The 21,750-nt window shown below is 42.2% G+C and overlaps 2 protein-coding genes across 5 annotated transcripts in view; one reads left to right on the plus strand and one right to left on the minus strand.

Moving 5' to 3' along the window:
• Window positions 1-7,135: 7,135 nt before the first annotated feature.
• PDIK1L (PDLIM1 interacting kinase 1 like) lies at window positions 7,136-21,647 on the minus strand. 2 transcript variants are annotated; one of them, XM_007979897.3, is made up of 3 exons: window positions 21,544-21,647; window positions 18,252-18,553; window positions 7,136-11,172 (listed from the first exon to the last, which is right to left on the minus strand). In XM_007979897.3, the coding sequence occupies exons 2-3, from the start codon at window positions 18,534-18,536 to the stop codon at window positions 10,432-10,434; spliced, it is 1,026 nt and encodes a 341-aa protein (XP_007978088.1). In that variant the 5' UTR covers window positions 18,537-18,553; window positions 21,544-21,647; the 3' UTR covers window positions 7,136-10,431. The 2 variants fall into 2 exon arrangements, with proteins under 2 accessions (XP_007978088.1, XP_007978089.1); XM_007979898.3 differs by lacking the exon at window positions 21,544-21,647 and adding an exon at window positions 21,048-21,188.
• The window catches only part of TRIM63 (tripartite motif containing 63), a 64,311-nt gene continuing 62,633 nt past the window's right edge, over window positions 20,073-21,750 (plus strand). For 2 of the 3 annotated variants that reach the window (XM_073007671.1, XM_073007673.1), the window contains exon 1: window positions 20,073-20,467. The gene's annotated coding sequence lies outside the window, so the exon portion shown is untranslated. Of the gene's footprint in view, window positions 20,468-21,214; window positions 21,474-21,750 lie in introns of those variants that run through there. The other variant, XM_073007670.1, reaches the window with a different exon arrangement.

Here is a 21,750-nt window from a genome sequence, read left to right on the forward strand (position 1 = left end):
AGAGTAGCAGCTCAGAATATGTTCTTCACTCATATTTTTAACCCACTTTTAATTATATGCAAATTAAGGGGTGGTTTATGCAGAAATTTCTAGGATGAGCATGGTAACTTCTGAGTCGTCAGGTCATTGCCATGGAAAGGGGTGGTAATGTTCAGGTGTTGCCATGACAATGGTAAACTGACATGGCACACCGGTGGGCTTGTCTTATGGAAAGCTGCTTCCATACAGGGACCTGTGTTAACAAGTCCTCAATTTGGTCTGGTGTCCAAGCCCCGCCTCTGGAGTCAAGTTTGCCTCCTACCTTACCACCACACCCAGCTATAATTTTTTAAATTTTTTCATTTTGTAGAGACAGGGTCTCACTACATTGCCCAGGCTGCCCAGTGATTCCCAACCTAGGCCTCCCAAAGTGCTGGGATTATTGGTGTGAACCACCGCGCCTGACCTCTCCATCACTTTTGAAGGACAGTTTCACAGGGTACAGGATTCTAGGTTAGTGGGTTTTCTTTTTGTCTCAACACTACACATTTTCCTACACTTGCTTCTTGCCTGCATGGTTTCTAAGGAGTTGAGTGTAATTCTTATCTTTACTCCTCTATAGGTAAGGTGTTTTTTTCTGTCTGACTTCTCTTAAGATTTTTTCTTTATTTTTGATTTCCTGAAGTTTGAATATGTCTAGGTATAGTCTGAATATGTCTAGGTGTCATTTTGTGGGGTTTTTGGCATTTATCCTGTTTGGTGTTCTCTGAGTTTCCCGGATCTGTGGTTTGGTGTCTGACATTAATTTGGGGAAATTCGACTGAGCATGGTGGCTCATACCTGTAATCCTAGCACTTTGGGAGGCCAAGGCAGGCAAATTACTTGAGCTCAGGAGTTCAAGACTACCCTGGACAACATGGCGAAACCCTATCTCTACAAAAAATACAAAAATTAGCAGGCACCTGTAGTCCCAGCTATTAGGGAGGCTGAGGCAGGAGGGTGGCTTGAGCCCAGGAGGCAGAGGTTGCAGTTAGCCGAGATCGCACCATTGCACTCCAGTCTGGGTGACAGAACCAGATCCTATCTCAAAAAAAAAAAAAAAAAATTGGGGGAGATTCTCAGTCATTATTATCTCAACTATTGCTTCTGTTCCTTTCTCTCTTTTTTCTCCCTGTGATAGTCCCATTACAGGTAGGTTATACCTTTTATAGTTGGCTGACAATTATTTGATATTCTGTTCTTTAAAAAAAAATTTTTAGACTTTTTCTCTTTGCTTTTCAGTTTTGGAAGTTTGTCTTGTCATATGTTCAAGCTCAGAAATTCTTTCCTCAGCCATGTCCAGTCTACTAATGTGCCCATCAAAAGCATTCTTCATGTCTATTACGGAGTTATTCATCTCTAGCATCTTTTTGACCCTTAGAATTTCCATCTCTCTGCTTACTTTATCCATCTGTTTGTGCGTATTGTTTACTTTTTCCATTGAAGTCCTTAGCATATGAATTACAATTAAAAAAAAAAAAATCCCTGGCCCAGGATTCTTGCCATATCTGACTCAGATTCTGATGATTGTTGAGACTTTTCAGATTGTGATTTTTGCTTTTTAGTATGCCTTGTACTTTTTTGTGAAAGGTGGACGTAATGTACTGGCTAAAAGGAACTGCCATAGATAGGCTTTTAGTAACGCAGTAACCTGTGGGGATGGCGGGTGTTCTATAATCCTATGATTTGGTCGTGGGCTTTTCATAGGTGAGCCTGTGCCCTTGGACTGTGAACTTCACCAGTGCTTCTCTTGGTGAAGTTCCCTTAGTTGGTCAGAATGGCTACAGGGGGCTGGAATTGGGTATTTCCCTTCCCTCAGATAGGTTAGCCTCTGCTGATAAAACCACAACACTAGTGTGTGTGTGTTGGGGGGGGCAGGGGAGGCCTGCGATGATTGGGTCCCCCTGGACTTTTTAACTCTCAGAGTTGTCCACACTGAGCAATTCATCAATTACAGTTTAGGTTTTCCTACCCCTACACCTTTTCCACACTAGTAAATTGTGATATTCTGTATCCACCAGTGCATCTCTCCAATTACGGGGGCAGCAGTTTGCCCTGTGACCTCACTGCTCTGACATATCTAAGAAGAATTGTTGATTTTTCCATGTGTTCAGCTTTTTAATTGTTGTTAGGATGGAGTGGTGACTTCTAAGCTCCTTTTGTGCCAAACCAGAAATGGGAAGTGCTAATTTTTTTTTTTTTTTTTTCTTTTTGAGTTGGGGTTTTGCTTTGTCATCCAGGCTGGAGTGCAGTGGTGCGATCTCGGCTTACTGCAGCCTCTAACTCCTGGACTCAAGTGCTCCTCCCGCCTCAGCCTCCTGAGTAGCTGGGACTACAGGCACGTGCCACCACACCAGAACCCCCAGCTAATTTTTTTTCCCCCCAGTAAAGATGAGGTCTCACTATGTTGCCCAGGTTGGTCTTGAACTTCTGGGCTTAAGCAATCCTCTTGCCTTGGCCTCCCGAAGTGATAGGATCACAGGCATGAGCCACTGCACTTGGCCCCTTTCTAATATTTTTAATTGGCTGGCAGACATTTTGAATTTTATATTGTTGAGAAGTGGAATTTTTGGACTCAAGTATTTTTGAGCTTTGTTCTAGCACATCATGTTACTTAGAAAAAAATGTATTTTGTTAAATAAAATGTATAGGACCATTATTTTGGACTATCCTCTTATACTAGGCAGTAGCAGACCAGGCCAAATCGGAATGGAGTCACTCATGCTGGGTGCCACGTAATTAAACTGAACTCTGAAACAGGCCAGTCTACCCCCGACCCCGCTACCAAAAAAAATACCCCCAGGAGATTCATAGCAACCAATCAAAAGGGGCCCAGTTTATCTGAGCTGGCATGAAAATGAAGTTCCCTCTGTTTTTTTTGTTGTTGTTGGTTTTTTTAATTTTTAAATTTTAATCTTTTTGTGTATTTAGAGACTGGTTAATTTTTGTTAAATTGCTTGTCTTTCCAAGTTTCATGGCAGAGTTTTTGGTTTGTTTAAATTCATTCTAAATAGACATTTAGGATGTCAGCTTCTGACTTCATGGACTCTGAGCTTATGACTCCCCTGGTCTATCACAGGCCATGCGTATGAGGAATGAAAAAATCAAAACATTTAAAATAAGTAATTTTGTTATAAAGAAATACAGTTATGCACCCCAAACACAGAAACAATTTCATTAAAAATTGGTCTTAGTTCTGGTGGGTGTGCCAGTGATTCTTTTAGGTTTGGACCTTGACTGAGAGAATTTCCAGTAGCTCTCTCCTCTCTGAACAGAAGTTCCAGATGATGTGATGGGCAGGGACTTAGGCCGTGTCCCCTGGGGGCTCTGGTCAACTAGTTGTTGGGACTGTCTGGGAGGGCGCAGCAACCCACTATGCCTGTGCCTGTTTTAACCCTATGAGGAAAGTAACTTTGAAACAACCAAACAATTTTTTGTTCTCTATTTCTGCTTTTCTCAGCCCTTTTCTGTCTATAAAACCAAACTCTTCTACTTGGCTTATCAGAACACTCACTGTATTTTATAGAATAAGGTGTTGCCTTTTTCTAGAATCACAAAGAAAAGCCAATATAGATCTTTAAATCAAATTTGCTGTAATTTTGTCTGAGTACCTTTCAAGACTTACTTTTAAGCTTTGATAGACAGGTCCAGAATAGCTGTTAGCCTTGGCCTCACTACTGAGACAATACTCTTCTGTGATGCTCTGTGTATTGGAAGAAGATCTTTCTGTTCTGGCTGGTAGAAATATCAGTTATTCTTGGTCCTGTGTGAGCTCCAGGATTGTTCTGCCTAATCCTTTCAGGTGATCTTTCCTGCATTCAGGTCCGATAGTTTCTTCATAAGCATGACTAATTAGTACTTAGCTGATACCGTGTGTGTGTGTGTGTGTGTGTGAATGTGTGTGTATGTGTGTGTGTGTGTTTTCTTTAAGGCAGGTCTTGCTCTGATGCCCAGGGCGGAGTGCAGTGGGGCGATCCCAGCTCACTGCAGCCTTGACTTTCCCGGGCTCAGGTGATTCTCCCACTGCAGCCTCCGAGTAGCTGGGACTATAGGCATACACCACCCCACCTGGCTAATTGTATTTTTTTTGTAGAGATGGGGTTTCACTATGTTGCCCAGGCTGGTCTCCAACTCCTGGGCTCAAGTCATCCTCCTGGCTTGGCTTCTTAAAGTACTGGGATTACAGGTGTGAGCCACCTGGCCCTGCCCCAGCTGATGTCTTGAAGAAAACTTTCTGCAAAGGTCTGGAACTCTCACCGACAAATAAAAAACAAAACAAAAAAGAAAAGAAAAAAATAAATAAGGTCTGGAATTGTTTCTCTCTCTCTCTCTCTCTCTCTCTCTCTCTCTCTCTCTCTCTCATACTCTGCCCCATGAATCCTAGCTGACTTGTGCTGCCTGAACCCTGAACTCTGTCTCCTCAACTCAGGGAGACTGTTGAACTCTGTTTAGGTACTTATTGCCTGTACAGCAGCCTAAAGATTCCCTCCAAGTTGGGGCAACCACAGGGCTCACCCCATTTGATCCTTTTCTCCCGGGGATCGCTGTCCTGCACTGTTAGTTTCCCAGTGTCTGACATTTGAGTTGTTTATGGCAGGAATAGAACCCTGTTACTCCATAATGGCCAGAAGCAGAAGTCATCAGGATTTTTGCTTGCTTTTGCCCTCCTCAGGTTAAAATTATAACATGTAGCCAGAGTTGAGAACCACTGAGTCTACTGTAATTCCAACTTCCAAGTTCTAAACATTGCTGCCCTGCTCAACGCCCCCTCGCAGCTGTGCTTCTACTGTTGCTTCTCAAATCACATCGGTAAACGCTCCCTGCCTTCTACCTAAAGCCAGGAGAAATGGCATGTCATTCTAGTATTTGGTACTTATTACTGCTTTCCTAATTTCCACGCGTGGTAGTCTATCTGAAAGAGACAGTAAACATTCTGAATTACTATCAATCATGTTATCAGCAAGTAGAAGGAGGAAAGAAAACTGGGCTAAGGGGATTTTTATTGAACTATCCTTGTTCTTAAATAGGGCTGCAGGGCAAAGAGACACACAGGACATTATCATAACTGAATGTATTTCTCTAATAATTGTGGTAAAAATGTAAGCTAAACAAACCAATCAACGTGCTTCCTATCAGCAGTACAAATTAGCAGTAAAGGTAGCTCAGAGTCATTTCCTATGAGTCCTCCTGGGTGAACGGGAAGCACTGACATTTCCTGAGCATGCCACACATTTCTACATGCATCGGCTCCTTTTATCTTCATAGTGCTCTGAGTCAGGTACTGTCTCTGCTTAAACATGTGGGAAACTGAATTTGAGGGGCTAGGGAACTCATGAAAGTCATACAGCTAGTAACGGAAAGGTAAAGAGTCTATTTTCAAAGTCTGTGTCCTTTCCTTCTGCCTGACAATAGCTGTCACCAGTAGCCCTAATGCACATTTTTTAAAAATAAAATTTTTCTTGAAGTATAACATACCTAGAGAAAAATGTAAACATTTTAAGTGTAGCTTGATGAATTTTCTTTTCTTTTTTTCTTTTTTTGAGACGGAGTTTCGCTCATTGCCCAGGCTGGAGTGCAATGGCACGATCTTGGCTCACTGCAACCTCAGCCTCCTGGGTTCTAACGATTCTCCTGCCTCACCTCTCAAGTAGCTGGGATTACAGGCACCCGCCACCACACCCAGCTAATTTTTGTATTTTTAAAAATATAGATGGGGTTTCACCATGTTGGCCAGGCTGGTTGCAAACTCCTGACCTCAGGTGATCCACCCACCTCGGCCTCCCAGAGTGCTGGGATTACAGACTACCATGCAACATCTGCTACTCTAAAGCCTGGGCTTTTTCTGCTAGACCAGGATGCCTTTGGTAATACCAAGTTGCCCAACTTCTGCTCAGAACAAGCTGAGCTTGAAATACCGGGCTGAACAGGAAATAAAAGAGTAAAGTCAAAAGCCCAGGCTTTTTTTCTTCTTCTTCTCAATTTCCTTCTAACCAATGAAAAATGATTTCAAAGGTGAAAGTACTGCCTTTAAAGACGCACTTGGCCTTCAAGAGGCGTGGCAGCCTTGTAGGTTTTCTCAAGTAGGAGTTATTATCTAACCACAAACCAACCGTCTGTCATTACACTGCACTTTAGAGGATGTCTATGATTGGCTGGCAAAGAGAGCAACATTTGAATTTAAAGAAAAGACCAAAACAACTAAGTGTCATTACTTCAGTGAGAAAGATAAAGTTTCCTTGTCAGAGAAAACTCCAACTGGAGTCAGAGATTAGGCACCAAAACCCTGCCTTAAGGTAAAACCTTTTGTCATCATCTCAGTAACTGGTGTTATTACTGTTAATTTCATCAGGAAATCAGCCCCTATTTTAAGTAAAACTCAGTGAAAAAGATACGTAAAAACCATGTGAAGGTGCTTTGTAAACTGCAAATGATTACAAAATGCTAGTAAATACCAATATTTAAGGCTTCAATTAAAAACAATCTCTAGAAAGCAAAATTTGTCTGTCTATAAAGGGAAAGCAGAAGAGTCAGAAGCTACAATTCTTTTTTTTCCCCCATTTTTGGGGTTTTATTTTTGAAGCCACAATTCTTGATGCCTACTTTCACTAGGTCACATGTAGAGTTATTTTCTGTCTTCCATATTCCCCTCTGCTGTTCCACTAGACCACTAAATAGACTGTATCTTCAGGCATAAATGATAAACATAAAAAAGTAGGCCCGACTTTTTAATAGAAAATTAAACCATGGTCTCAAGTTATAGACTGAAAAATTGCATCCCCTCATTTATTTAATATATACTATGCTTAGCCTGAGCTGCATCCTCAGCTTAATAAAACAGAAGGATAAATGAATAAAAAATGTCATCTCTGGCAATATGAGTTCTTCTTGTATGCAAAGCAAATACAGCAAGACAGCATTAAAATTTTAGAGAACTTGAAATGCTGAAACTTCTATAATTCAATCATCTTTTCCTTGGCAATCAATTCTATTTCAGAAAGAATCATTTAATAGGTTAAGTCTGAAAAATACATTGTTTCAGATTTTATACCTTCTATTTCGTGCTCATGAAGTAAAGTACTACAGAACTACTCAGAGCCACTAAAGCAGCAATGTAGAATTTTCATGGTTTTTTTGTTGAAACTCACTTTATTTAAAAAAAAAGTCATGAACAATAAATTACAATCATTTCCCCCTTTTATAAATTCTTCATAAAATATATTTGACAATTTTAACAGAAAATTTCAAAAGTTGCTTTCATTTCTTAAGTGCTGATGACTTATTTTTTGACCATTTTGTCATGCTGGTGAATTATTTTGTAGCTGCTACAATAGTTTGATTGATAACAATTTACAATTAAAAACAACAACAACGAAGAGAAAAAACAGACCAGCAGAAAGAACTATTCTGTGTGCTATTTATGTGACACTTAACACTTACTTCATCATAATGACAAAGTATCCCTTAGCACCAAAAAATCTACAGGAACCCCATCTTTCTAAGTGACAACTAGTGCAAAATAACATTCTAGGAACTAACTGTACAACCCCATATTTTAACTGGCCACAGTTGCCTATAAGCTCATTTGAAATATTTGGTCTTTTTTCAATTAAGACAAATTTCAAAAAACACCATAAACCATGGCAAGAGACTCTATGAGGAACAATTGCTTATTGAGTACCTATTATGGGCAAGGCACTGTGCACAAAGTTTTGCTTTCATTTTTCCTCTAGCAAATATCCAGGTATTTCCAAATATCACTAATCATCTTTTCTTACTCCTGACTGGAAAAGGCCTTTGGCTAAATGCCATTTTTTAATTGTCATTTTATCAACAAACCTTTAGTGCTGAGCACACAGTAGGTACTTAATAAATACCTCTGACTGAAAGAACAAAGACAAAGAATTTACTATCATTTTGCTTGGCTATTTTAGAATACAAGGACTTGAGAAAATTCCAGAAGAAACTTCCTGATTACCTCATACCCTTACCCCCAATCAAAGAATTACACTTCACACGTAAAATCTTTCCAAGTAAATGATAATCATTAACTATTTTACATGAGGCAGGACCAAAAACTATGCGCTTAGGAAACTGTGGCTCCAAGCACATAGATATTTGAAGAGCAAATGATGCATGGGCATACCATAATCTATGAATCTCTGCTGAAGTGCCATGTTATTGACGAGACATTATCATGATGCTTTTTCTTACTCCCTATAGCTCAACTTCCTTGGACATATCTGTTAAATTAAACTAATTTGGTGATCCAGAGGGTCAATTATCATGAGGTTCCAGGGTGTTTCCACTTCTAATTTCCAAAAGAATTCTTATACTTATTAGCTTGAAAGTGATGTTAAAAGTATATGATTTTTCATTTTAAGAGGCTTTATTTCAATAAAACCTTTTAGTCCAAATTTTAAACTTCCAGATCAAATAATACATAGTCCAGAAATTTTACGTACTGCAATTTTTTGGTGATGTTTTATATTCTGTTTCCTCTGAACACATTTGAAACAGGGAAAAATTATGACACATTCCAAAAGTTGCGGAAGTTCAAAAAAGCTGAGATTATGCAAGCTATCAATAATTTCAGTATTCTAGGCTGGGCGCGGTGGCTCACGCCTGTAATCCCAGCACTTTGGGAGGCCAAGGCGGGCGAATCATGAGGTCAGGAGATCGAGACCATTCTGGCTAACACGGTGAAACCCCCGTCTCTACTAGAAATAAAAAAAAAAAAATTAGCCGGGCACGGTGGCGGCTGCCTGTAGTCCCAGCTACTCGGGAGGCTGAGGCAGGAGAATGGCGTGAACCTGGGAGGCGGAGCTTGCAGTGAGCCGAGATCTTGCCCTGCACTGCAGCCTGGGCGACAGAGTGAGACTCCGTCTCATTAAAAAAAATAAATAATTTCAATATTCTAATACTATTTTGTTCGACTTTTGACCAAAAATTCTAGTGCTTTATAAAGATTAACTTAGATACAATGTAAAGTCTATTTAACCTTAAAGGCTAATGTTCTGTTTTAGGGAAGCATTCTATCCTTTAGATTTTAACTATCTGCATTTACAGGAAAACAAATCGTAGACAATCATACAAAGTTAAAATCAAACTAACTTCAAGAGGAATAATGGTCTGTTGGTTTTCTGACATAGACTATATCAGTGATTGTATAAAATGGATAGTTTTTCTACTTTAAAAGTAGTGGTTGCCACAATATTTTATCCATTTGCCATACTGTATACGTATCTTCTCCTATATTAGATAAAGGTGATCAACATTTTCAACAACCATATTACTATCATTACTATCTCAAATCAGACAAGAGAAAACAGCATCAGTGCCAAAATGAAAGAACTCCAGTGACTCAACAAGTGACCATATCAGGGCAGGCAAAGTGAGGGTAGAGCTCATTTGGTTTCTTCAACTTCAGTATAATGAGGCTTAGACAAAGTCTTCAAACCAAAAATATATCAAGTATTACAGTTCATACATAGCAAAGTTTTCAGAAACAGAATCCTGTATTCAGATTTATATCAGATTGTAGAAGCTCAAGTGCAGACGTCCCAATGCAGTGGTTTAGTTGGTTAAATAAATGCTCGGTTACCTAAAGAAGGTCGGACTGAATCACCAACCTGCTACCATATGACTGCGTGACTAATTCAACTCTTGCAGCTACAGGGCACTGGAGAGTTCAAACATACTTCAGCAGCTTTGGATCACTTAATTTCATTTATGTTTTACCAGATAACTTTAGACCCTCCAAAATGATGCCTTTAAAAAAAAAGCTGTATATTACAAAAATAAAAAAAAACCCTAATATGATTTCATTAGGGGAAGGGGCAGAGTAGGAAGATAAGGGAAGGTTTGTTTATTTTTCATCACTGATTTCACCAGCAAATCTCAAAAACCCAAACCTACATCAAATAATTTAAACAGACGTGGCATTTTTTTCATATGGAATGCAAAATGCGTACATTCACATACTTACATATACATAAATATATACATATATGTTTCCTTTACAAAGTTTCAAAGGTTGCATTACCAGCATGCAAACCTCTTCTCCCATGGAAATTCCTAATACTGACAAGGAATGTCTAAAATACTTAGAGACATATTTCCAGAAAACTGGACGCTCTTCTCTTCTTAGCTCTTAGAGAATTTTCCTGCCAAACTTCTATCAATAATCATTTTTTAAAAATTTACACCCACATTGGTAATACACATTTGAAACATACTAATATAATAAAATGGCCAACTTGGATTTAAGAAAAATGAGGAAAAAAAAATCCCACAAAAAATCTAAACCCTTAGAGGGTGGAGTCTAGCTTTTTATATTCTTTTTCAGCCACATAATGTTGCATCACTGTTAAACAGAAGCAGCATATCATCCATGGTATTTGCAAATAATATGTGTCACGTTTCCCAGCTGCTATCTTTAAATGCAATTTGTACTAATCTGAGTTCTAGTTCAAAAGCATCTGGGCGATCCTGAGGGTTTGCAGCCAGCATTTCCTTAATCAGTTGTTTCATTCGCCCATTCATAGATTTTTTCTTCACAGGAATGAGAAGTTCCATTTTGGGATTTTCCAGAAGTGCCTCCCCAACAGGCACAATCTCAGTTCCTTGTTTTACGTAACTCCCCAAGAGTTCCTTCTTTGTCTCTGTGTCTATGAATGTGATCCTTTCCAGCATTGCCCAGATGATAATCCCCAGAGCAAAGATGTCAGCTTTTGCTGTGTAATGTCCTTCCCAAACTTCAGGAGCCATGTAAAAATCTGTTCCACATGCTGTGGAAAGGAAACACTTGTTTACACTGACAGGTTCTTCTGGGTTCTGCCCAGAGGCTGAACAAACTTTACTTAGACCAAAATCAGCCACTTTGAGTGTAGGTTCCAAGTCACTGGTATCCAACCTGGTTTGAGAAATCAGGATGTTATCAGGCTTAAGATCTCGGTGGATGATCTGGTTTTTATGCAAGAAAGCCAGGGCACTGCTCAGCTGAAGCATGAAGCTGGTGTTAGTTTTACGATTGGGTTTCCTGGACAACAGATACTCATTCATATCTCCTCCGTCACAAAAATCCATCACAAACCACAAATAATAGGCGCTTCTGGGATCAAAGGCAATTTCTCCTTTTAATGAAGTTTCTACAAGCTACAAGAAGGAAAAAAAAAGATTACAATCATTTGCATAGGTTATACAATTCAGTTATAGGAAAAGAATAATTTAAAGGTTAAGTCAGTCTCCACCTTTAAGTGGAAACTCTATTAATATTTAATCAGTGCTTTAATATATGCATTTTATTTTAAACTTTAAAAAATGCTTCAAACTGTCATTTTGTCCCTGATAAATATACACCAAAGCTCTAAACCAAGGGGTAAAAATTTTAAAATAGTTTTATTTTGAAAAGCGTCCAAGTGGCCACACATTTTCTCCATGTGTCAGTGGAGCTGAATTCTACCCACCTAGCTCATAGCTTCATGAAAAGACCAAAGTTTCAGCAGATAGACCTAGGAAATTGCCAGCTGGGGTATAAACCTCAATTAGGAAACTCTATTCAATGAAATCGCCTGAAATACACTTCTTACTCATTGCACATACACTGTCAACATAACCTGTGAAATCGAGAGAAAAATGATCAAGGAACAACTAGTTGTTGCAGAAATAGCTGTTCCTGTAGTCACTAATAAAGACTGACATCGTTACTTCATAAACTTCTACAGGCAGAATGCAAATATGTTGGCTCTTTCACTGGATGACTTTTAAAAACCAATTTATAAAAATCAAATATGCATTTTTAAAATTTTTAAATATTTTGTTTTGTTTTCAAATATGCATTTTGATATAAAAAATCAACTCTGAATTTGTATATTTCTTCTTTCATACAAGCTGAAACCCTAGACTAAATCACAGTTTTATTTGTTATTATTATCTAGTTACAACTCTCCTTTACTTGAAATTCAATAGAATTACTTCACTGGACATGAACTATCATTCTAAAACACAGTATATAGTCTTTTTTTTGAGACAGAGTCTTGCTCTGTCACCAGGCTGGAGTGCAACAGCGCAATTTCGGCTCACTGTAACCTCCGCCTCCTGGGTTCAAGAGATTCTCCTGCCTCGGCCTCCCAAGTAGCTGGGACTACATGTGTGTGTCACCATGCCCAGCTAACTTTTGTATTTTTAGTAGAGACAGGGTTTCACCATGTTGGCCAGGATGGTCTCAATCTCTTGACCTCATGATCCACCCACTTCGGCCTCCCAAAGTGCTGGGATTATAGGTGCGAGCCATGGCGCCCGGCCCCGTATATTGTCTTTTAAAAGCATTTGTTGTATGGTGTCTTTTTCAGACCCATGAGTTGAACAGAAAAGACCAAAGAGTTCCTGAAGAGTGAATGAATTGTTAATTTCACATTTAAATCTACTGATACTTCCTCTACCGTTTGGCCAAGCACAAGCAAAGAACATTCCTTCACGCCATCTCTCCATACAGCAGACAATAGTAATTGCAATGATCTGCAGTTATCTCTTTTGCATGAGTTTTCCTTGTTGCATGTGTTTGCCAGTGAGACAGAAAATGAAAGAATAGAAAGGTACAGATCACATAATTATTTACCAGGTGCACTGATACTAAACATGCTTTTCTTCTTCTGTCTTTACTCTCAAAAGCAAACTTCCTCAATAGCTTTGAGCAATGCCAAGTCCCAGCGTTCAAAGAATGTTTTAGAGTAAGGCCAGATAGTAAATATTTCAGGCCTGACAGCCACATAAGGTCTCTGTACTATATACTTTTTCCTTTCCTTTTTTTCCCCCACAAGTCTTAAAAAAAAATCTAAAAACTATTTTTAGCATTGAAAACCATATGAAAACAGGCCACAGGGCCTCTGGTTGAGAGCTATGGAAATGCAGCACCCAATCTGCTTATTTTAACATGTAGAGGATGTTAGCCATTGGTTTCTCTTGACTAAGGCCCTTCAATGGCTTCCCTGTTCTCTCAGGATATAGCCTAAGCTCTTTAACATGGGTTATGAGACCTTGTGCGCTCTGACTCCTGCTGTCCCCTTCTAACCCCATCTAAAACAACTCTCACTATCTTCTTTCAATTTTTTTTTTTTTTTTTAAGACAGAGTCTCACTCTGTCACCAGGCTGGAGTGCAGTGGCTTGATCTCAGCTCACCACAACCTCTGCTTCCCAGGTTCAAGAGACTCTCCTGCCTCAGCCTCCCAAGTAGCTGGGACTACAGGCATGCACCACTATGCCCAACTAATTTTTGAATTTTTTGTAGAGATGGGGTTTCACCATTGTGGCCAGGATGGTCTTGATCTCTTGACCTTGTGATCTGCCCCTAGGCCTCCCAAAGTGCTGGGATTACAGGTGTGAGCCACTGTGCCCAGCCTCTTCTTTCAATTTTTAAACACTTCATGCGTTTTGTTTCAAGACCTTTGTATGTACGGTTTTTTTCTGCCTAGGAAATTTTTCTCACTTATCTAGCTGACTCCTCTTCACACTACAAGTTTTAGACAATTATATATATATTTTGTGTGTGTGTGTGCAAGACAAGGTCTTGTTCTATTACACAGGTTGGAGTGCAGTGTCACAATCATGGCTCACTGCAGCCTCAGTCTCCCTGGCTCAAGTGATCCTCCTGCCTGAGCCTCCCAAGTAGCTAACACTAAAGGCACGCACCACCACACCCAGCTAACTTTTAAACTTTTTGTAGAGATAGGGTTTCACCATGTTGCCCAGGCTAATCTTGAACTTCTGGGCTCAAGTGATTCACCCACCTCAGCCTCTTAAAGTGCTGGGATTACAGGCGTAAGCCACTGCGCCCATCCAGCGATTCATAACTTTTGAGCCACAGGATTATGTAGGTTTCCCTGTTGTATGCATCCTGTACTTGTCATTCATGATATTTATCACAAGTACACAGACTGGCCACTAGGTTCGCATGAGATTGTAACCTCTGTTAATTGTTTTACATTTTCTTCTAGGTGAGGCTTTTGGCTATCAGGAACTGATTTAATGATTCTAACTGAGAACAAGGAAGAAGACATCTGGAAAAACATGGAGAAAAATTAAAATCTGTATGGAGAATACCATACATAGGGACTTTGTAGTCACACTACAGATTTGTTTGTCTTTACTAAATGTAAATATTGGTTATCTTTACTAGACGTAAATTTAGAGAAGGCACTTGCTAAATGTGTTGATGAATGTCTGGACAACTAAATAAATCCATAGAAAAGACAATTTTAATAGAGGTACCAATTACTGAGTACTTATATGTACCAAGTATTGTTTTTGCAACATCTCTAATTTTGACAACTCCTATACAAAGTAGATATTATTACCCTTTATCTTAAATATGAAGAAATAGATGCTAGGAAGAGTTGGGTTATTTATCCAAGGTCATTCAGCTAGGAAAACGTACCATAAGTGAAACACAAGTCCATTAGGCTTTAAAAGATGAAAGAGATTTACTAAGCAAAAAGGTGCTTTAGATATAAAAATCACTGAATCAAGTCTGGTAGGCCTTTACATCTTAAAACTTTATGAGCTAATGCCTAGCTACTATAACAATTGCTGGATCTGAACTCAGCACTAAATAATATGTTTGTTTGTTTATTTATTTATTTTTGAGACAGGGTCCCACTCTGTGACAACAGCTAGAGTGCAGTGGTGCGATCATGACTCGCTGCAGTCTTGAACTTCTGGACTCTAGCAATCCTCCTGCCTCGGCTTCCTGAGTAGCTGGGACTAAAGTGTGTGCCACCATGCTCAGCTAATAAATCTTTTGTTTAAATATCTTTGCTTTTCTGGTTCAAAATAGATCATGCCTCTCAGTCTCTAAAACTCAATGTAAAGTTCAGCAAGGTTCTATCCACCTGTTTTTTTTCTTTTTTTTTGAGACAGGGTGTCTGGCTGTCGCTGAGGCTAGAGTGCAGTGGCCCAATCTCGGCTCACTGTAACCTCTACCTCCAAGGCTCAAGTGATCCTCCCACCTCAGCCTCCCAAGGAGATAGGACCACAGGCGTGTGCCACCACACCCGGCTAACTTTTTGTATTTTTCGTAGAAATGGGGTTTTACCATGTTGCCCAGGCTGGTCTTGAACTCCTGGCCTCAAGTGATCTGCCTGCCTCAGCCTCCCAAAGTGCTGGGATTACAGGTGTGAGCCACCATGTTTTGCTTTCTATCCACTTTTTTTTTGTTTTTGTTTTGGAGATGGAGTCTCATTCTGTCACCCAGGCTGAAGTGCAGTGGCATGATCTTGGCTCACTGCAGTGTCCACCTCCCGGTTCAAGCAATTCTCCTGCCTCAGTCTCCTGAATAGCTGGGACTACAGGCACACGCTGCCACGCCCCGGCTAATTTTTTGCATTTTAGTTTCACCGTGTTGCCGAGGCTGGTCTCAGACTCCTGAGCTCAGGCAGTCTGCCCGCCTCAGCCTCCCAAAGTGCTAGGATTGTAAGTGTGAGCCACTATGCCTGGCCTCTATCCACTTTTCAGAGAATATAGTAAGAAGGTTTCCAATATTTTCTATCAATTCAACTTACATAATAAGCACTTTTAGAAAAGCAATAAAATGAACAGAGGCTAAATAGTTATTTTTACTGTCATAAAACAGAAAACTGCAGGGCATTGGCTGGGCAAGGTGGCTCACACCTGTAATTCCACCACTTTGGGAGGCTGAAGCGGATGGATCACTTGAGGTGTGGAGTTCAAGACCAGCCTAGCCAACATGGTGAAACCCCGTCTATACTAAACACACAAAAATTAGCCGGACATGGTGACAGGCGCCTGGAGTCCCAACTAGTCAGGAGGTTGAGGCAGGAGAATCACTTGAACCTGGGAGGCGGAGGTTGCAATGAGCCGAGATCGCACCACTGCAATCCAGCTTGAGCGACAGAGCAAGACTCTGTCTCAAAATAAAAAATAAAAATAAAAATAAAAAAAAAAGAAAACTTCAGGGCACAGAGTGCTAAACTGCAATATAAATTCTCAAGACTAATATTGCTCATCATACAAGGAACCTTGCAAGTTTCTTAATACATGCATTCATGTATTTGTTTTCTTTGTTGTTCCTAGTCCAAAACTTTTGTTTTAAAAACAGAGGTTTTGTTTTGTTTTCAGACAGAATCTCACTCTGTCACCCAGGCTGCAGTGCAGTGGCATGATGTCAGCTCACTGCAACCTCTGCCTCCTGGGTTCAAGTGATCTTCCCACCTCAGCCTCCCAAGTAGCTGGGACTATAAGGTGCATGCCACCATGCCTGGTTAATTTTTGTACTCTTATTTTGTAGAGATGGGGTTTTGCTATGTTATCCAGGCTGGTCTTGAACTCCTGGGTTGAAGCTATCCTCCCGCTTCACCCTCCTAAAATGTTGGAATTAGAGGTGTAAGCCACCACACCTGGCCAAAAACAGACTTTTTCTTTCTTTTTTTTTTTTTTTGAGATGGAGTCTTGCTCTGTTCCATAGGCTGGAGTGCAGTGGTGCAATCTTGGTCCACTGCAACCTCTGCCTCCTGGATTTAAGAGATTCTCCTGCCTCAGCCTTCTGAGTAGTTAGGACTACAGTTGCATGTTATCATGCCAGGCTAATTTTTGTCATTTTTTAGTAGAGACAGACTTTTAAATGGTAAAAGTCTGATGGTAAATTCTGAATTTAGACACACTCAAAGAAAGTTTTCTTTTTCAAGAATAACTTTTTTTTTTTTTTTTTTGAGACAGAGTCTCACTCTGTCGCCCAGGCTGGAGTGCAGTGGCATGATCTCGGCTCACTGCAAGCTCTGCCTCCTGGGTTCACGCCATTCTCCTGCCTCAGCCTCCTGAGTAGCTGGGACTACAGGCACCCACCACCATGCCTGGCTAATTTTTTGTAAATTTTTTTTTTAGTAGAGACGGGGTTTCACTGTGTTAGCCAGGATGGTCTCAATCTCCTGACCTCGTAATCTACCCGCCTCGGCCTCCCAAAGTGCTGGGATTACAGGTGTGAGTCACCACGCCCGGCCAAGAATCACTAGCTTTAAGAAATTCTGCCCTAGTCTTTAAGAAGCTATGTCTTAATATATTTTCTATTCTTTGAGTATAGAGCTACTAGAGATTTCAATTTCTGGCAGAAGCCAACAAAAGAAAAACAGAAAAGCTTTTCCATTTCCTCAGGTTTACAGAAGAGTAATTTGGGAGTTAAGAAAGCATAAGCTTTAGCTGTCAGTCTTAGCTCCTGCTCCCAATTCTACCACTTACTATGTATGTGACTTTGGATAAATTCATTTATCTATACTAAGCCTCAGTTTCTTCATTTGTAATGAAAATAATAATAGTCCTTTCCTCACAGGATTTTTTTTTTTTGAGGCGGAGTCTCGCTCTGTTGCCCAGGCTGGAGTGTGGTGGCGCAATCTTGGCTCACTGCAAGCTCCGCCTCCCAGGTTCACACCATTCTCCTGCCTCAGCCTCCCAAGAAGCTGGGACAACAGGAGCCTGCCACCACGCCCTAATTTTTTGTATTTTTAGTAGAGATGGGGTTTCACTGTGTTAGCCACGATGGTCTCGATCTCCTGACCTCGTGATCCGGCCACCTCAGCCTCCCAAAGTGCTGGGATTACAGGCGTAAGCCACCACGCCCGGTCCTCATTGGATTGTTTTGAGCAGTTGCTTTTAAAGCACTCAGCACAGAGCATGGAACTGAGGGCAAATTCAAATGTTAGCTGTGAGCACTGTTAATAACATTCAGGTGTTAAACCATGTACTTCACGAAAATTAACTGGAATTGCATGGTGAAGAAACCAAATATCCCTCTAAAACAGCAGAGACTTACATTCAAACCAGTGATTTATAAAAGAGATGCCCAGTTACCTAGGGGTGTTGCTACTGGTTGTGGAATTTTTCCTTTTCTTCTGTCCTCAAGTCCAAAATTATTGATTTCAAAGAAATGAAGTTATTAGACTGTAGTCTCAAGCACTTCTCTAGCTCCTGTCTTGCCCCATTCCTATGCAGACTGGCAAGTACCACTGCATAACAGGTGGCTTATGTTATTTTTAGGTACGTGCATCACAGGTTTAAATAAAACCTTGTTTTAAGCAAACATCTACTCAATTCTTGGCAGACACTTATCTATTTCTAACTACAAAACACCTGCATTTAAAGGGAAACGTTCTTCTGAGCCTTTCATTCCTCTTCTTGCTGACCAATGCCATGTTCAAATCATTTCTATTTCCCAATCAACAACACATACCTGTAAATAAAGGGAAGAATTAGAGCCGTGGGACATCTTTTGCACCATCCCATCCTTTTGTAGGATGCATTCCTCCAAGTGAATCACATTTGGATGTTGGCTCTTGATACTGCTTAGTGCCCAGAACTCACGAAGGGCTAGTTCAACATTTTCAGGTGCGTGACATCGAATTTTCTTCACTGCCACCCGTGCAGAGGTCTTTCTGATGATTGCTTCATACACAACACCGTAACTACCTCGGCCTACCTCCCGTATTAGATCGTACTTTGGCTGGCTACTCACCATCTTCAAGGTCGAGGTTTCTGGAAAAATCAACAAAGTGCTCTGTTGAAATTATGTGTACCTACTGGCTTGTATTTCTTCTTATGTATGATTTACTTGTCATCTGTCTGTCTGCAGTGCTTGAAGGATATTTGCTATACCTAGGAGAAATCTAATTTTAGGAATAGTAACAATAAAGCTAACAGGTATTTACCATATATCAGGAACTGTTTTAAGTTCTTTAGAATATTAAATTCAGTTAATCCTCATAATCATCTTATGAGGTGGATACTATTATGGTCTTTTTATAGATGAAACTATATAATGGAAAGGTTAAATGAAATGCCTAAGGTCAATAGCTAGTAACTGGTGGACCTGGGATTTGAAACACGGCCATCTGCCTCAGACGACCAAGATATGAAGCACTACTGTCTCTTATATGAACTGCTTGAAAATGTCACTGTTAAAAATACACCCCCAAAATTCAGCATTCTTATTTACTGATCAGGAAAAAACAGGCAAGCAAGCAAAATCCCAGCTTCTCCTTCTGGCTACCACACACATAATGGTCATAAAACAGCAAAAACAAAACCCCCTCACAGTTAGAAATACAAACACCTGGCTTATGCTTAAGGCCTGAAAGTGAACCAAATCATTTATAGAACTGAAAATGTTTTCTTTCGTAAAAGTGGCCAAACTCTATTTATATTTTAATTTTGTCTTTTATGTCATCTCTTTATTTCTTACAAAATAAATGAAAATAAAGTTTGTGGAAAAGAAACGATTTTTAAAAAATTTTTTAAATTATACTTTAAGTTCTAGGGTACATGTGCACAACGTGCAGGTTTGTTACATATGTATACATGTGCCATGTTGGTGTGCTGCACCCATTAACTCGTCATTTACATTAGGTATATCTCCTAACGCTATCCCTCCCCGTTCCCCCTCTTTTTTTTTTTTTGAGACGGAGTCTCGCTCTGTCACCCAGGCTGGAGTGCAGTGGTCCGATCTCGGCTCATTCCAAGCCCCGCCTCCCGGGCTCACGCCATTCTCCTGCCTCAGCCTCCCGAGTAGCTGGGACCACAGGCACCCGCCACCACGCTCGGCTAATTTTTTTGTATTTTTTAGTAGAGACGGGGTTTCACGGTGTTAGCCAGAATGGTCTCGATCTCCTGACCTCGTGATCTGCCCGCCTCGGCCTCCCAAAGTGCTGGGATTACAGGCATGAGCCACCACACCCGGCCATTAATGTTTATTTAAAAATAAAATAAGCTACTTAGAATACAGTTACCTTTTTGTAGTCATTTAACAAGAGCTATTTTAAAATTTTTATGTTTCCTTTTTACTAATCATAAGAGAGCTGGAGTAAACAATATCTATTTAGTTCTAGGTCATTTCTGCCAACAAAGATCCGGCATATCAAGGGGCTCTCTGACAGAGTTCTTGGGAATTCAACTTAATGAACGGTTTAAAGGCGAGAGCAAAGGCCCTGCACAGAAACGCTGTGTTGAATGCAGAAAGTCTAAAGTGTGCTTCCTCACTCCCCAAACAATGTCTAGATTCTAACGAACTTCACGAACGAATTCTCGTTTGTAGATTGTGACCACGGGCAAGAAAAGTAACCTGAGATTGTACAATATTTATTCTGTACAGCTGGGGAAGCAAAAGGCTACTACTGACCCTAGAGCCTGAGAAGTTGTGATCCACTACTTTAAGTCCGTAGGATAGATTTAATAAAAAGAAATGACTTCTGAGATTGCTTTCAGTCCCACTTCCTCTAACTGGACACCCACCCTTCAAATCGCTACTGAATTTCCTAGTGTCTAATTTCCTGCCACAGAATCCTCTGCCCCGGCTGCACAGCAGACGAGCTTTCCTGCTCTACGGGGATCGCCAATCACATCCACTCAAGGTGGCTCGTGTCTCTGAAGCAGTCCCATGTCCTCTCCAGCCTGGTACGGTCCCCATGGGGAAGAGCACCCTCCTGAATAGGGAGGACAGGGGTGTTTATGAAACCCGTGGGATCCCGGATCAAATGATGCATTCGGTGCGAACCTAAGTGACTTTCGACCGAAAGTGGCGGGCCCTCGCTCCCACTGCTCTAACCAGGGGCTGGGACGCGGGCCGGCCAGGCCAGACACCTGCTGGCACCCGGGAACGGCTAGTCCCGGCCAGAGGTGGTGCCCGACGCGGCCACTCAGGCCGCGCTCATTGGCCAAGTGTCAGGCCCTCCCCCTCCTCGGCCGTGTTCAGATGAAGCCCGGAGGGGAGCCTCCCGAGCCCCTTTGCTCACAGAAGCCAGCCCAGCCGTTGCCTCAACTCCTCGGGGCTGGGGGCTGGGGGCTGAGGGCCGGGGGGAGGTGGCCCCAGTGTGAGAGGAGGCCGCGGCTGGGGCCGGTGGCCTGAGGAGCGCGGGGCCTTCCCCGGGATGACTCCGCTGACAGGTCTGTGACAGGCGTCCCAGGGAGGGAGACACATGCAGGGCCGTCGGCTCTGCAGCAGGGCCTCTCCGCCACGCCGAAGGGCCAGATTTACCTCAGGGTAGACGCCGCCGCTTCTCCCTCTCATGGGCTCTGCAGGCCGCCATTATCGGGCAGCTCGCGCCTCCGCTGCCGCCGCCTCCAGTCAGCAGCCGGCGCGCGCCCCCGTGGTGCGCGCGGACACACCCCCTTACGCCGACGGCCCCGCCCCCCTCCGGCTTTCCGTAGCGCGAGCCGGGACGTTCCGCGCCACCGACGAAGCGCGCGGCCGGCGGTCCGCTCGCCTCCTCCCTCTCCCGAGGATTTGCAGAGCCCGGAGTCGTCGGAGGTGTGCGCGCTCCGGAGCGCACCACTGGTTCTGCTCCCCACAGGGGTGGCCGGGCCCTGGAACCGCGAGGCCACGCCACGCCGGGGCTCGGCCACCCTCCAGCTGCAGCGGGCGCTCAGGGCCCGCGGCCCCAGGGACGGTCTGCAGCGGCAGGTCCGGGCCTGGGGCTGCGCGCGCCCGGCCGCGGCCTCCCCTCCCCCTACCCGCCCCCCTTCCGACCTACCGAGCTGCGGGCTGGGGTGCGGGGCTCGCTGGGGTGGAACGCCCGGTGCATCTTCCGCGCGGGTCTCGGGCGCTTGCGGGGCGCGGTGCTCTTTGGCGGGCCCGCCGGGAGGTGCGGCCCGACCAAGGAGGCCTGGCGTCCGCCCCGCCGGGAGGGAGACTGCAGCTTTTGTCCGAGTCACTGAGCCATGTTTGCGGGCAGTGCAGT

Source organism: Chlorocebus sabaeus, chromosome 20 (genome assembly GCF_047675955.1).
Source record: "Chlorocebus sabaeus isolate Y175 chromosome 20, mChlSab1.0.hap1, whole genome shotgun sequence".
NCBI classification, from domain to species: domain Eukaryota; kingdom Metazoa; phylum Chordata; class Mammalia; order Primates; family Cercopithecidae; genus Chlorocebus; species Chlorocebus sabaeus.

Bases quoted from the DNA above. Each gene is read 5' to 3' on its own strand.
- PDIK1L (XM_007979897.3), bottom strand. From the start codon at position 18,536: ATGGTGAGTAGCCAGCCAAAGTACGATCTAATACGGGAGGTAGGCCGA. The intron at 11,173-18,251 runs GTATGTGTTGTT...TCCTTCTTGTAG, and splicing joins ATTCTTCCCTTTATTTACAG to CTTGTAGAAACTTCATTAAA.